At 32.4% G+C, this 17,697-nt stretch overlaps 1 protein-coding gene across 4 annotated transcripts in view; it reads left to right on the top strand.

The window, feature by feature from the left end:
- The window catches only part of LOC145296717 (EH domain-containing protein 3-like), a 175,326-nt gene extending 161,549 nt beyond the window's left edge, over positions 1-13,777 (top strand). For all 4 annotated transcript variants that reach the window (XM_080142706.1, XM_080142703.1, XM_080142705.1 and 1 more), the window contains one exon: positions 10,573-13,777. In XM_080142706.1, the coding sequence (XP_079998832.1) occupies positions 10,573-11,271 (699 nt within the window). In that variant the 3' untranslated portion in view covers positions 11,272-13,777. The remainder of the gene's footprint in view (positions 1-10,572) is intronic.
- Positions 13,778-17,697: the final 3,920 nt, after the last annotated feature.

The following is a 17,697-nucleotide window of genomic DNA, read 5'->3' as shown; positions in this document are numbered from 1 at the left end:
CAAAGTTAGAATAAAGAACAGTGGTCAAAGAATGTGAGAACTGTCTGGATATATATATATATATAATATATATATATATAATTTTTTTTTTTTTTTTTTTTTTTTTGCCTTTTTCATTTTTTGGGTTTTTTCTTTGTTTTTTCTTTTTCGTTTTTTCTTTTTCGTTTTTTTTCTGTCGTTTTTTTTTTCGTTTTTTTTTTTTCTTTGTCGTGTTTTTTTTTCGTTTTTTTTTTTTTTTTTTTCCGAGTTAAAAAAAAAAAAATTTTTTTTTTTAAATCTTCATCTTAGAGTGTCCTTTCAAACCGGTAAACATGAATCTGATTTAGATACAACCTAAAGATTATAGACAGCGTAGCGGGGGCGCCCAGCATTGCCCGGTTGAAAAAAAGATTGTGACAACTGGGATGGGGGAGGGGGGCATTACCCAATCGTTAAAATAAATTTGTGAGAATCGGGGAGAGTCGTAAGATTTGGTGGAACATGATAAATTGTTAGTTACTTTCAAATAAAACGACATTTGGACATGAAATAATTGACCATTTTTATTTTATTTTTTTCTAATTTTTGGATATTATTTGTCCGAGAGATCACTCTTTCTTACGATAGTATGTCCATGCCACAATGATACTGATCACAAAAGTTGTTAGTGGAAATATGAACACGCACACACACGCAGAAGTTTGAGATTTATATAATATATTGTTGTAATAGGGTATAACGCCATGGTTCATGCTGTTTCAAATTTATTCGTCGCTGGTTGACAAAAATATTTCAACTTTATCATTGCTGAATGTAAAATGCTATTTTAATGTATTACTATACCAGATGCAGAATTTCGTTTCAAGCGTAATGCGTGTGATATGGCAGGGTGGAGAATGTCGTTTCAAGTGTATGCGCGCGTAACCTGGCAGAATGTCGTTTCAAGAATGGTCTGTGCATGGTTGACAGTGCTAGACAGGGACTGTGATTCCATGCATGTGTGTGTGTGTAACGCAATACATGCAGTTTTATTTCGAAATATATGGACACTTTAATGATCGAGTTATTTATGCACAAAGATTAACTTTGCTTCAATTTTCGATTTTCTTTTTACAATGCGCCTTTTTTTTTATACTAACTCCAAAGATTACATTTGTTTTAATTTTTTTGTATTTACTGTATTTTTCACCTGAATTTTAATAATTTGTTGTGAACATTGAACCTTTTGTTGAAACTAATCGTCTCGTTACAAAGTTCCTCAATCTAGAACAGCCCCCCCCCTCATCCGGTGTTAACTAGGACAGGGTTGCTAACAAAACTTTTTTTTTTATCAGATTCCTTATCAAAAAAAAAAAATCGATAATTATTTGAGAGATATGAACTCTAGATCTAAACAAAATATTTATTGATGCTATCCACCTATCTCGCCCCACCACTTAATACATTTTTTTAAAAAATGGTTTATTTTTATTAATTTCAAAAAAACATATATATAAAAAGTAAAATATCTCATTGGAATATAAATTTGTAAAAGTGTTTATGAATAATGCATTTGATATTAACGTTGTAATCATCTCAAAAGACAGGAACATTTATACCCAAATGCTAAATATTTCTCCAGGAAATAAAACGATATTACGAAAAAGTATTTCTTATATTAAAATCAAAACAGTCATTGAATTAAAAATTTAAATAATAGCAAATAATAAGTAATTAATCAAACGTCATTTTTCAAAACCAATATGCAAATTAGTTTGCTATGGCTGGTACTGCATTTTTTTACATGTCTGAATGCTCTATATACCAAAGTTCAACTCTGTAGATCAAAAATTTGTTGAATATATAGGTTGAGATTTGTCCTCACACATATATTCTCACTTTTGTAGATACACAGATTATGTATTTTATTCTAGTGTGTGTGTGTGTGTGTGTGTGTGTATATATATATATATATATATATATATACACAAACACGCACACGTTGCTCTTTATTATGGAGTGGAGGATGTTAGGAATGTTACAAAGAATTCTAAAGACATATATTCATATATTAGATCGATATGCTTGTAAAAACGTTCACCTTTTTTTTTTTTTTCCTTATTTGTAGTTGTGTACCAAAATAATAGTTGGCAAGCCTTAAAACGGATTGGCAACAAAAGAAATCAAAAATAGTATTTGGCTGACTAATTCTAATTGTCCAAATTTGGTGAGTGCCACTTCATAAGAAGTGATGCATATCAAGATTGTGCATAAACAAGAAGCCATATAAAATCATCCAAGAACTAAGAAAACAATGTACAGGAAGATACACGCCTATAATACTCATTTATCTATATCAGGGATCTCCAAACCATGGCCTACTGGCCAAATCCGGCCCACCAAAATCTTTAATCGGGTCTGTGGAGCTCTTATTAGAAAACATACTTGGAGAACCACTATGTCTTAACAGCTTCTTGGGCTGACCTTTACTCCTGATCTGAAATGGAACGTACATTAAATCTGTTGCCAATATCACTAGAAAAATGGTTGGATCATTTTAACGATCCAGAATGTATCTCACTGCTAATGCAATCCTCTATCTGTATGAGAGCCAAGTATGTCCTTAAATGAAGTACTGTTGCCACATCTGGACAGGAGCTGTTTGGTGTCCCCTATATTGCCTTGATAGTGTTCATAACCAGCTTTGAAACCTAGTAGGTGATGCCCTTTTCTCTTCCCTGCAACCTCTTTCCCACAGAAGAAACGTTGCAAGCCTGTCTCTGCTCTATCATTATTTTCATAGCAAGTGCTTGTCTGAGCTCCAATCTATGGACTCCTCTTTCCAAACTTTCACAAAAATACACTAGACTAGCTACAACCACTATCAGCAATTTCCCCCACTATCTCTCAGTACCTAAATCTAAAAGCAAATTCCATGAACAAAGTTTCTTTCCTAGAAACTGCCCGCCTATGGAACACTGTTCCGCTGGCTTGCTTCCCAGCTGACTACAGTATGATAGGTTTCAAGTTCACTGTAAACAAGTTCTAATTGGGGCGTCCCCTTAAATAATCAAATTCTGCCGAACTCACACTGTTAATGAGTATTACACTACCATCTTACATTCATTAACCCTTATCTTCGAGCGGCCTTCGAGCCTTGATGTGTGGTGACTCCCTTGTAAAAAAAAAAAAAAAAAATTTAGGAAGAACTTAAAAAATAGAAATGTGTAAAAATATTGTGATGGTTTTTCTTTCTGTTCAGAAAATGAGTAAAAGAATAAGGTTTCACTAAAGGCAAAGATAATGAGCAAGACAGTATAAAACCTTTTAGTTATTTATTTTTTTATTTTACCCCGTATAGCTCTAAAATGTTAGCAATATGGCCCCCTTGTTCAAAAACTTTGTAGACCTCTGATCTATAGAATAAATAGCTAAGGCAATTTTGTGTTTGTACGTTATCACCCTCCACCCATTATTTTTAAAGAGGGATCGCACAAGATGAAATGCAAAAATGAATTTTCATTCACTGTGATGTCAAAATTGAAACTAACTAAAGTACATTTTTTTTTTCGTTTGTTTATTCTCTGGATTTCCCCTTCTCCCATTTTTCCTTTTTCTTCATTTAGATCCCACCCTCACTTAGTGATTGGCCTGCTTGGTCAAAACAAACCGGAAAGAGTGGGCGATATATTATTTAGAAAAGATTAGGAGGGCTTTACTAACTAAATTTTGTCTTCCCCTCACCCTACTATGCAATTAAATTGTCTATAGCCGTATTTATTTTCAATAACGCATTTTTAACCGTTTGGGAAATTTGGAGTAGAATGGCCCCTGAAGTAAATGTGGCATTATGGTGATTTAATGATTCTAGTTAAGAGTAAGAGCGACATTTTTTTAGTTATTATGACAAAGGATGACTAACGACACTCATACGCCTAGTTTGTTAATATAATTTTTTTTATATTGCTGCAAATAAATATTTCAAAGTGTATTTTTTCCTCAGCCTCTCCTAGATTGCATTTATATTTGAAGAACATCACCCATTCTCCCAGCTCCATCCCCTGATTTTTATCTTCCACTTACATCCCATTTCAATTTAGAGATTGGTCTGCTTGTTTTTGGTTCAGTCGGCAGCCTATGATTTTGAAAGGGTTGGGAGAGTCTTAGTAAACAATTTTTTTTTTCCTCACTCCTTGTTTCATTCTCATGAAATTCTTGTATATATTTATGAACAAAATGTTTAAATGTTTAATCATTTTGGGGATGACTTAACTAGACCCCCTTGTGTGAATGTGGTATTGTGGTAACTGAGATGATTCTGTTTAAGAATAGGGCAGACATTTTTTATTATTTATGACCAAAGATGACCAATGGCATCCATTTTGTTTCACAATTTTAAATAACATATACTAATAAGGTTGCTAGTCTTTCTTTACTTTATTATTATTTTCATACTTAAGTGCTTGACTGAATTCCAATATATGGTCCCCACCCCTCTGTAAAAAAATTCACAAAAACTCATTTAAAACCCACTATAAATAATTTTCTTTTGAAAGTCGATTGTTTCTGTTATATAAATATTGTTTAAATTTTTTAAATAAAATATGTATAAAAGACGTTTATAAGCCAAATTACAACACAATATTATGAAAAATGAACAAATATTTATTTGTTTAAAGTTAATATTTCGGAGTTAGACTCCTTCCTCAAAATTTTATACTTTTTTTCTTTTCCTTGCCATGATAGTAAATTAAAGAAAAAAATTAGTACAAAGTTTGCATGTTTGTTTGTTTGCAGTGTTATTTTCAAATGTTGGAAGAATATGCATGGCACACATGATATGAAAGTCGTTTAAAAGTTGTTTAAGTTTTAAAATAAAATGTGTGTAAAATACGTTTATAAGCCAAATTACAACGCAATATTATGAAAAATTTATTTTAAAATTTAAATAACACTTATAACATGGAAAACACAACTCTTGACTTTCATATCGTGTGTATTCTTCCGACATTTGAAAATGACAAAAGAACAACATTCGAATTCTGTACTGACTTCAATTTACCATCATGGCAAGGAAAAACCAAAACGATGTATAAAATTCTGAAGATGTTGTCTATCGTCAAAATATTAATTTTAAACAAATGTTTATTTTTCATAATATTGCGTTGTAATTTGGCTGATAAATGTATTTCATGCGTATTTTATTTTAATTTTCTTTTGTTTTTGTGTACCTAAACTTAAATGGAACGTCCATAAGTACAAGGTTTTTTGGGGGGTTTTTTCAAGAAATATCCACCTGTGACACAATACTACTTCTCAGCTAACTACAACACAGTCATTTTCACGTCCAATGTGAACAAGATCTTGAGATGTTCTCTTAATCAAATTCGATCCCGTTTCAATCGTTGTTACAAATCCTCTATCGTTTCACTGTGCATCTGTCAAACTCGTTAACCCTTATCTTCAAGTGGACTTTGGGCGGTGACTCGTTAGTACATAAAAAAAAAATTATTTCTTTTTATTGACTCTCTAATTAATAAATCACGAAGTAGTTAGCTTTTTATTTAAGTCTCAAGTTTGTTTTTATCTGTTCAGAAGATGTTCTCTTCTATTTTGTCAATTGTTTTTATCTGTTCAAACATCAAGTTATTTAATTCTTATAAACCTTTTTTACATTCTTTACTGAGATGTTCTTTATTTAATTTTATTCTGATTTTATGAAACTAAGAAAATGAATTTAAAAACAAAAAAAAGTAAATTCCATTTTTTTTTTTTTAATAATTCAGTTATTTTATAGGAAAGTATTGTATCTGTTCTGTCCAAAGATAGTGCAATAATATTGAGGAGTCTCTGTTTATGCCAGACGTCCATTGAATGGAAATATGTTACAAACTTCTAAAAGGGTTTTGTAGATAGACTTCTATAATCCGATATATTCTAAACTTCTATAGGTTTTTTCTTTTTTTTTTTTTTATAGAGATGGCGACCTTTAAATTAAAATAAATCACAAAAAATATTTTTATTATACAAATATTTTTTATTATAAAAATGTGGTTTATTCCAAAGATTAATTTTTGGTATTTATAATTTAAATACAATTTTGGCCATATTGCCCTGCGGCTCACGCGCATATAGTATTATCTAGAGGTCCAATTTTCACAACTTTACACATTAATTTGGCCTGTATTTCAGCAATAACGCATCTAATGTTTTCCAAGTGGTCTATTGTACCTGATCTATCAGCATATCCATAGGACTTTACATATCTCCAAAGAAAATAATCTAATGGGGTTAAATCGCATTGGCAAGATGGCCAATGGTCAGGTTCATTTCATGAAATTATGCGTTCATCAAATGTTTCTTTCTGTAAATTGATTATATTGTGCTGTGTGGCATGTGACTTCATCTTGCTAAAACGATATGGTGAATTGCTAAACCAAACGGAACAAAAAAATAACCGATAGTTGCCAAATCTGCAAGAGAGAGATTGTATTAGCAAGACTAGCAAATATACTCGTCCTTTGCATGGGACTTTGCTGTACGCTTAGATATCCAATTCGTTGGCACCCTTGCAGTAAGTGGATGTAAGAGCTGAACCAAATATAACCTTAACCTTTGACTTTGAAAAATGGTGTGCACAGTCTCTAGGTTGGAGACCATCATGTCAGGTTTGGTCATGATGGATCCAGTCGTGTGGGCTGTAGGAGAGTATATATACATATGCTATGATCTTGACCGTAACCTTGAAAAATAGTGTGCACCATCCCTAGGTAGTGGACTATCATTATGCCAGGTTGGGTCATGATCGATCCAGTGGTATGGACTGTAGGAGAGCTGTACATACATACACACATGAACGCTACGCTAGTACTTTATATATATATATATATATATATATATATATAGAGAGAGAGAGAGAGAGAGAGAGAGAGATTACTTAGATAACTGTTTTAGTTTGAACAGATAATAATAATGTCTAACGGCCATAAAATGGAAACATTTTTAAGCACAACATCAATATGTAACAGATGAAGGATACAACAGTCCTAGGTGTAATATTAGAATTACATGTCCTAGGTTTTACTAGATCAGACTGTCTGAAGGTACTAGCTCTAATGTCATTGCCCCCCCCACCTTTTCCTTTGTAAAAACTCAAATCATGTTCTACAAAGTCAAAAACAAAAAAACAATTTTCTTAATTAAATCAACCAAACCAAACACCATGAATAAATAAAGATATAAAGAACTTTTTCCAAAATGATGGCATTGAATAATCCAAAAGAGGTTGATAGGCTAAAACACATCAACCAAACCATGTTAAACTACATACGTGTTGTATTTAAATGTTAAACTATATACGTGTTGTATTTAAATGTTAAACTACATACGTGTTGTATTTAAATGTTCAGAATTATTTTACAATCTAAACTGAGATATTCTTTGGTTAAACTGAGAAAATTTATTTAAATAATGATGATTTTTGACATTTCTGAATTTTTGAGATGAGGATTGGTCATTCGTATTATTTGGATTCATCGGATTACTGTTCTCATCTTGAGTATGATTTTCACAACATTTTGGTTGATGTAACCTCCGAACTTTCTTCAGGTGTATTTTGTCAAACCCTGGAATGTTTCTGTCAAACTAAAGACTGTGTACAGAATTTGGAATGGAACCCTTTATTTACTTCACAGGAGTAGCATGCTCTTGTTCCATCAGCCATGACTGGATAGAGGTCCTAAGTAATTTGCAATTGTATTTTTCGGTTGCCCACATTGAGAATTAAACTTTTAACCTTCAGGAGCATATCACTTTTAAAATTGATTTTTCCAAGTACTCTAACCACTGCGCTACGGGTCCTTGCTACTCCCATGAAGTAAATAAAGGGGTCTGTTCAAAATTCCACTCAAATTCCCAGTTTTGACAGAAACATTCCTGAATTCGACAAGATAAACCTGAAGAAGATCGGTTTACATCGAGCAAAATGTTGTGAAAATGACGTTCGAGATGAGAACAGTAGTCGGAAGAATCCAAATAATACGAATATTAATATTTCTTTGTTCTAATTTCTCCTATGCAATCAAAGAAAATTTTAGTTGTCTTTGGATTCTGTGAAAAATGTAAATTTTATTTGGATGATCAACATATCTATTTCTATAACATGCAAACAAATATCAATTATATATATATATTAACTGTCTTTGTTAGTTCACTATTGTTTCAGAAAGTTAAAACAGGAATTTAAACTAATAAACATCTCGTTTACAACTTTGTAAATGTGAAACAAAAACCTTCTGATTATCTATATAATTAATAGCATGTGTTTTTTGTCTGTTATGCTTAAATATTTTTATTCCGAGTGTTTGATTGATTGTTATGACCTATTTGTTCTAATAATTTTACCAAGAATTCTGCATAAGTTTTGGTTTCGATTATAGCTGAAAGAGCTCAAGTTATATATATATATAGTAGTACGTGAGAAAAATATATATATATATATATAGTAGTACGTTAGAAAAATATATATGGCAATTAAGCTACACAGAATATTCCGCGTTTCATCCACACTAGGAGTCGTCAAGACTGACGACTCCTAGTGTGGATGAAACGCGAAATATTCTGTGTAGCTTAATTACCATATATATATTTTTCTAACTTACCACCTAGCTCTACCTATGTATTGAGCACTGTTGAAGTAAATACTTAAAGTTTACGCATAAAATTATACTTTCGTATACTTTCTTATATTAATTTATGTGATTAAATGAAGTAGTCATATATATATATATATATATAATGACTACTTCATTTAATCACACACATATATATATATATATATATATTATTTTTATTTTTTTTCTTAAGTTTGGGTTTTGATTTCAATTCAAGCTGATGCACCAGTGTCATGAATATTTTTCTTTTTTTTTTTTAATCACAACTTTATAAGAATCATTAGAAGATTGACTCTATTATAATATATACAAAATCTGCATAGATTAAAATATCATATTTAAGTGTATTTTACATACCTGTTAGCTTAGATAAATACTTTTGCAGTTTTAGCAAAATAATATCAGGGCTGAACATCCACAGAATGTGAACATCCATATTAAAATCCATATTATACTGAGTATCCACAGAATGCCAACATCAATATATTACATATGAAAGGAATTTCCACAGGTCTTGCTAGTTTCATATAAATAGGTAAACATTAAGATTTTTCGTAATTTTTTATCCAAATTCATTTCTTTTAAATATGACTGAAAAAAATATCTGTTCACTTGTTTTTTTTTTTTCTTACAATTTAGAAATGAATAGTGACTTGTTGAACATCATTCCTTCTAGAGAAATACCTCATTGGTATATCTTTCTTTCTAACTACAGGGTGGTCACAAAGTCTGGCTACATAATCTACAGGATTTGGATTATCTTATATGAATCAAGCATCAGTTTTTGAGTGGCATAAGAGATTCAAGGAAGGCAGAGAGTCTTTTAGGGATGGTGAGAGATATGGGAGGAGTAAGGAAGTCAGAACACCAGAGTTGGTTGGTCAAATGTAGATTATGTAGCCAGACTTTGTGACCACCCTGTAGTTAAGATATATTAGTTTCATTTAAATTGTCTCCCTTGAAAATTAATGAAAATGAAATTTTCAGAAGGGTTTTCATCATTTATCTTTATGATTAAATCACTTTTATTAATTACTGTTCATATTGACAAAAGTATTGAATATATATAAATAGTAAAAATAGGATAATAAAATTCGAAATGAATAACACCAACCCTTAATTTATTATAAGCTGTTTAACAAATAGTTATGCAAGTAGATGGCATTGGGGCGTTGGTCTCTACTGTATATACAGTATTTTTTAAGGCTGTTTTATTATCTGTTTAAATAACAGTAAGCCGTTTCAAAATTTTATTCCAGATATATATGAAAAAGTAGGACAATAAAATTAAAAATGAATAGCACAAAACATTAATTAATGATAAGGCATTTAAAAATAGTTATGTAAATTATGCATACAAATATCTGATTAGCCTCTACTATATATACAATATTGTTTTAAGAATGTGTTAGCTATTTGAATAAAAGTAAACCATTTCAATGAAAATATACATGCGATAGATTAACCAAAAAGCTTTCAAATTTATTCATTTAAATGTAGATAGAAGATTAATTACTGCCAATCTCAAACTTGTTGCATATATATAAGAAAAATAGAACAATAGAATTAAAAATGGATAACATCCAATATTAATTTATTACAAACTGAATCTGCATGCAATGAAGAATGCAAGAGTGATATTAGAAAAGACAGAACAGTCAGTACGTCTGACAGAATTATTCCACAAGTGCTTAATATGTGGGAAATACTTCAGAGTTGGAATTGGTCTAACAAGACATCTTCGAACCCACAGAATGATTGCATGATCATGGTCATCTTTACGAGCAATGGATGAACGTCATCATAAACTGTTTAAAAAATAGTTATGCAAATTATGCATACAACTAGTTGTGATTGAATCTTTGGTATCTACGATATATAATATTTCTTTTAAGACTTGTTTTATCAGTTTAAATGACAGTACTTTTTTTTTCTTCTGCAGGTGCACGCCTACATCATCAGCCAGCTTAAGAAAGAAATGCCCTCTGTATTTGGTAAAGACACTAAAAAGAAGGAACTCATCCACCGATTAGGGACCATCTACGAGCAACTGCAAAGAGAGCACCAAATTTCCCCCGGAGACTTTCCAAACCTGAAGCGCATGCAAGAACAGCTCCTTCACCATGATTTCAACAAGTTCCACCCTCTTAAACCAAAACTCTTGGAGGTCGTCGATCAAATGTTGGCGGAAGACATTGCAAAGCTCATGCAGATCATTCCCCTCGAAGAATCCGTTTCAACAACTGAAGACTTTAACCAATCAAACACCGTGAAAGGTGGAGCGTTTGAAGGCTACAACGACAGTCCATTTGGCTTTGGGCGTGGTGAGGGTGTTGATCAAGGCCGGGGTGAAACAGAGTGGGTTGTGGCTCAGGAGCGCTACGACTATGATGACACGTTTGACACTCTGAACCCCATAGATGGTAAAATTACTGGAAGCAGCGCTAAGAAGGAAATGGTCAAATCAAAACTACCGAATTCAGTTCTGGGGAAGATTTGGAAGCTGGCCGATGTTGATAAGGACGGCATGCTAGATTCAGATGAATGGGCGTTGGCTAACCATCTTATTAAAATAAAACTGGAAGGACATGACTTGCCCACGGAATTACCAGATCATCTTGTGCCCCCATCAAAAAGATAGTCCATTTAAATTTACTGGAATCAGTCCAGGGGATTATGCTATAAACTTTTTTTTTGTTGTTGTTTGTTTTATTATTATTATTATTTACCTTCATTCAACTGACTTAAACGAAAAATTGAACAAATAATTAAAGAAAAATGTTTAAAAAAAAAAATAAAAAAAAGATTGAAAAAAAAAATCATAACTACATAAAAAAGCAAAATAAGATGATAAAATGTTTAAGTGTCTTATCTAAAACAAAATAACGTAATACAATTCAAATTAAAATTCAAAAGAAAATTGAAAGAAAAAAAAAAATGGAAACTCCCTGAAAGATATTTTTAATAACTCAGGATTTCAAAATATTGGGAGAGGAAAAAATTATCAAGTATGTTTTTTTTTTATTTGGAAAACAAACAAAATTGATTAAAATATTTTTTTTTAACCCTAATATACAAAGTTTTATTTTATGTTTGAGAATTTTACTAAAGACTTAGAAAAACTGAAACTAACATTTTCGTTTAAATAATTTTTATAAAATAATATTCATATAATATATATATATATATATATATATATATATATATAGTAATTGTGCAATACCGTTAACAGTTGAGAAATCAAAATATACAACAAACTTTTATCAAATGCATTAAAATATAATTTTCTATTGACCTGTATATTTTAACTTTCTAAAACTGTTTTCAAGGTTTTTTTCTTTTTCAAAAATTAGAATTCATTCAATGTTACTTATCTTGGCAAATGAGAAACAAAAAGGCTGTTTGTCCTTCTGTTAATTGATGTCATTTTATGAAAATTTGGCTACAATAACAAATTCGGAGATAATAAATCTAACGATTACTTTCTACAGTTTCAAGATAGATGGGTCAGCAGAAAATAAAATTTTAATGTCTGATGAAAGTTATCAGTTGTAATTTTTTTATTTTAATTTTTCGATTTCTCTGCTGTTTATTATATTGTAAGATATATATATATAATGTGTGGGGATGTGTGTTACAGAAAATAAGAAAAACATTGATTCTTTCGGTTTCAAATCCCAGGTAAGCAAAAAGCAATTAAAAAAAATGTATATAAATAAAATAAAAAAAAACACTATTGTGAATTACAAAAAAAAAAAACAGTATTTTACACAACGTGTGGGACACTGTTCCTGGTGTGATGGATATGAACAAAGGTTGAAGAGTTTAACATAAAAGGACCAAAGACTGGTCTCTTATTTTAGGTTTGAAACCGATGGTACCAATGATTTTTCTGATCTCTTATAACACACATACATAATTACTCTCTTATTTTGAGTTTTCTTTATAATCAAGCACTTTGCGTGGGTTCCCCCTACAAAACCTTACAGACATGCACACGCATATTTATATATATATATATATTAGTAAGAATTTATGCAGATCATTGAGCAGTTCGATGTTAACATGTTTCGTCGAGGTTCAAAAGTGATCCATATGAATAAATATTTATATAAATATTGTCCAATTAACTTTAAAACCCTGATGAGACATGTTAACATAGGCTGGTCCACGTAGGTTCTTCCTAATGTTAATACAATTTTATTAATAAAAGCTTAGTAGTTGTACAATTTAATCAGGACATTAAAAAATGAAAATATCAAAAAGTTATATTGTATCTATCCGTTTTGGACTGAAGATCTCCGGAAAAAAAAACTTCACTCAATTTGATCAAGTAGGTTTTTACAGCGGAAAAACACGTTCTTATGACAGCACGTTGAAGGTAGACATCTTTGAATATTTTGAACACGCCACAGGGAGATAACTCAGTTGAAGGCGCTGACACTCCCTCAATACATCTTTAATACTAGCTTTTCTTCCTAAAAATCGAACGTTTTGCTCGGTATCGTAACAAAATGTTTTTTCGCTGTAAAAAAAAACAAACAAAAAGCTTCTTGATGAAATTAAGTGAATTTTTTTTTTTTTTTCAGAACTTCATTCCATAATGGATACGTACAATATAAACTTTTTTCGATAATTTTCATTATTTTTTTAATGTCTTCATTAAACTGTACAAGTACCAAAAGCTTTATATGTGTATTGAGCACTTTTGAAAAAAAATACTGGTTCATGTGAATTAAAATAAAATATATTATTAATAATTTTTGTTACTGATTGTTGCAAACAGAAACTAAATTACCATTTCCCTCCTGAGCTGCTTTTCCTTGTCAAAAAAAAAAAAAAAATGGAATGTTCTATAAAAAGGTGCATCTCAAATAACATTAAGGACCAAAAAAACTTTTTAAAAAATTTTTTGTTTTGTTTTTTTATTTCTCTGGATTCTATCGGTCCCTCTCTGTAACTATTCTAGTCCAATTGTGCAATATATTGGTTGTTTTCCAAATGATTCTATGATACGAAAAAAAAATGACAAACCCTAATTATTCCAATACTGTTGTATTTTTGGCCATTTTTTTTAGCATAAAGAAAAAATTTTGTAAATATGACACAAAAAATTCTTTCTTTTATTACAATTGTCACAGTGCTTATTTGCAGTGTTTTATTTTATTTTGATGTTTTTGTTTCATATATATATATAAAGAAAAAAATATTACTATTTTCAAAGAAATGTTGGTTATCGCCAAGATTGTCTGCTATTTTTTACTTCTTGTTTCTGTCCATTTGACTGGATAATTAGACCTGGTCAAACAAACAAAAAAGCTATTCTTAACCTGGGGAAAGGGGTGGGGTGGGGAGTTTTCACATTATATGAGGGAAACGATCATTAATCAGAAGGGACCATATCTTGCTTGTCACTGTTGTCTGTCTGCAGAACAGAAACCAGAAGTCAAAACGAACAGACAATCTTTACTATAACCGAAGCATTTGATATTTCACTGTCGACTACACTCTGACCGTTGTTTCCTCTGGCCTTCCGGTAAAAAGTGTTTTTTGGGTTTACTTTTGTAGCTCTCGCTTCCTTTATTTTGTCCTTTAGTTCTCACATTCCACGAGTGATGTTTCTGACAAAGAGGGAAGAATTGCTGTTTTTCATAGTCTTAATCTATTCTAACACTTAGCATGGTCAAATTTTTGACCTTGAAGTACTAATATTTTTGTTTTTTAGCTCCTTACAAGTGGCTTCATGCATTGACTAGAGCCATTTCCATTTAAAAAAAAAAAAAATACACCAATTTGTGATTTTTACTTGTATTTTAATGGTTTTAGTTTGTGTATGCAGATGGTTCTTGCATATTTAACCCGTATAAAATCTCAACTTGCACAAATCAATAATTGTATATGAGGGGGATTTTGTTTTGTTTTTTAACTTAAAGAGCTGAAAAGCTATGAAAACGGGAGTGGTACCATTAAAATGAGCAGCTTTTTATGCTCCACTTTTTTTCCACATAGTCACCACAATTCTCAATACATTTTTACCAAGAATTCAAGGATACGTCATTTCAATATAAGGACCGAAGTACAACAGGGATACCTTCTGTTGGCATTCTTGTTTCTCCTTGAAATTGATTGGGTGATGAGGTGGACAATGGACCCTCTGGATGACCTTGACTTCGCTGATGACCTCGCTCTGCTCTCCCACAAGCAGCAACAGATGCAGAACAAGACCTCTAGCATAGCCACACATGCCTTTCAAGTTGGCCTCCACATCCACTTCAACAAGACCAAGATCCTGAAAATCAACAATCCAGCAAATTGGGCAACAAAAATCTGGAAGAAATCAAGATCTTCACATACCTTGAGAGTGTGATCAACCAGCAGAGAGGAAGAGATGCAGATGTTAAGACTCGTATTGGAAAGGCAAAAGCATCGTTCATAGCCCTCAAGACCATCTGGCGATCCAACCTCATCACATCTTGCAATAAAATCTGCCTGTTCAATTCCAACATCAAATCAATCCTACTGTATGGAACAGAAATATGAAGAACAACAAAGACTACCATCAGAAGAGTGCAAACTTTTATCATGCGTTCAGAGAATGCTAAAGATCCCACTGGCCAATTACCATCAGTAACACAGATCTCTTGGGGGAGAACCAACCAAGTACCAGCAGAAGAAGAGATAAGAAGATGGCAATGGATCGGACACACCCTGAGGAAACAACCAACAAACATCATATGCCAGACCCTGACCTGGAACCCTCAGGGAAAGGGGAAAAAAGGCTGACCAAAGAATACCTGGAGAAGAGACCTGCAGGTGGACGCCAAGCAGACCGGCTACTCCTGGGGGGAGCTGGAGCGATTCACCAAGGACCATGGGCGTTGGTGGGCTGTTGTGGCTCAGGTGCTCAAGGCTCTGATGATGATCTTGGCTTCTGATGCACATCCATAACAGAGGCTACTTTCGTAGTCTCACAGCATCAAGCTTCTATCTTTACATCATCAACGCTCTGATCCCCATCTGGCATCAATTGAAATGGATGGCTCTAGTCTTGAGGAGGCTACATGTTTTGACAAGCTTTTTGGTTTGACCTTTACTCCTGATCTGAAATGGAACACGTACATCTGGTCTGTTGCCAAGGATGCTGGGAAAATTGTGGGATCCTTCTACTGCTCCAGAAGATATCTCACTACTGATGCAATTCTCTATCTGTATAAAAGCCAAGTACTTCCAAGGATGGAGTACTGCTGCCACATCTGGGCAGGAGCTGCTAAAAACAGCCTATCCTGCCTTGACAGAGTACAAAATAGACTTCGTAGTGAGGGATGTCCTTTTCTCTTCCCTGCAACCTCTCTCTCACAGAAGAGACATTGCGAGCCTGTCTTTGTTTTATCATTATTTCCATGGCAAGTGCTTGTCTGAGCTCCAATCTCTGGTCTCCCCCTCGCCAATCTTTCACGAAAAACACCCGTCTGGCTGAAACTACTGTCAATAATTTTCCCCACTCTTTATCTGTGCCTAAATCCAAGATCAGTATCGTTTTGAAGCTCGCCCCTTCGGACGACAAATATCGAAAAATTGGCTAAAAATATTAATTCCTTCACCCTCAACTGGGCACTTTTCTACAGGGAGGAGTTGCTTTTTTTCGCCGATATTTTCAAATCATCCCCCTCTTTTCTAGCCTTGACTAGCCTTAATTTAAACCTTTGCTACTTCAGATATGGCGATGTATGCAACAGCAACGGTGTTATTTTTTTTTTCACGTATGGGTTCGAGCCTACACCCCCCCTTTTTTTTTTGCTCAACACACACCTCCAAACACTAGGCACGCTAAAGCATATATATATATATATATATATATATATATATGAGAGAGAGGAAAATTGGTGATTAAATTTAAAACTATTCCATATACAGAGGAAAAAACGGCAATTAAATTACAACTGAATAACATGAAATGAAATTAAGCTGTTATAAAAAAGAATAGGTAAACAAATGTTTTTTGGTTGCTACTGTATCTTCTGTAGTTCAAAAGATTTATACATTGAGATAAATTAAAGTAATCCATTTTAATTATAATATAATTGTGATAAATGAAAAAAAAACTCATTATTCATTTCAATGAACAAGTGTTATAATTAATCAACAAATATTGCATTTATATAATCAACAACAATTAGAAAGGGAAAATATAACTCTGAATGTAAAATACACTTGAAGGCAATCAAAACTTACATTCGTCGAAATGTAATAGAAATTTAAATATCTGCATTAAGAATAGTTTTTCTTCAACAATTGACATCACAGATCAAACAAGCCATGAGACTGCAAACTTACACCTGACAATGCAAGTTGAAATGCTGTTAAACTTGACAAAATTTTCAGGACTTCTTTGGCTATAATATGGGCTAAGTAGTGAGTCACTATAGTGAATAAGACCAAAGTTAGAATCAAAAGTGTAACCCTCACCTATGACATAGACATCTCTAAATTACACCAGTTCCATGTTAGACCAAGAACTATATTTTGACATAGTTTGGTGACGGTGGGCCAAGCGATGTAGATGTTCGGCTGTGCATAAACATTGGACTGAATGCATAATCTCCTTGGCTGAATGAAGACTGATTGCAACACAAACCTTGAGCAACGTTAATCTTAAAACACTTTGGAATGATGAAACACATATCCTTGGGTCAAACAAACATTATGACCTGAGTAAACGTGTTGCTCTTGACAGATGAGCTGCCAGATTCTTTGGACTACTATTCTCATCTTGAATGTTATTCTCACGTTTCGGTCAATGTAACTGCCAACCGTCTTCAGGTCAAACTTGGAAGTCTACAATGAATTTCAAACAATCCTTTGTTTCTGTGCAGGGTTTTGAGTTCGACAGGATTACAGAATTTGGCAAGAAACGCCTAAAAAAAAAAAAAAAAAAGTCGGACATTACATCATCTGAAATATTGTGAAAATAATACTGAAGATGAGAACCATAGTCCGAATAATACAAATTATCCTCATCTCAAAAATACATTTTCATGAAAACGTGATATTTTTTTTTTTTTTGCTT

Source organism: Euprymna scolopes, chromosome 17 (genome assembly GCF_053919585.1).
Source record: "Euprymna scolopes isolate OS-2025 chromosome 17, ASM5391958v1, whole genome shotgun sequence".
Lineage (NCBI taxonomy): Eukaryota > Metazoa > Mollusca > Cephalopoda > Sepiida > Sepiolidae > Euprymna > Euprymna scolopes.
Note: the sequence above shows the minus strand (reverse complement) of the source record. Positions and strands in the feature narration are given on the sequence as shown.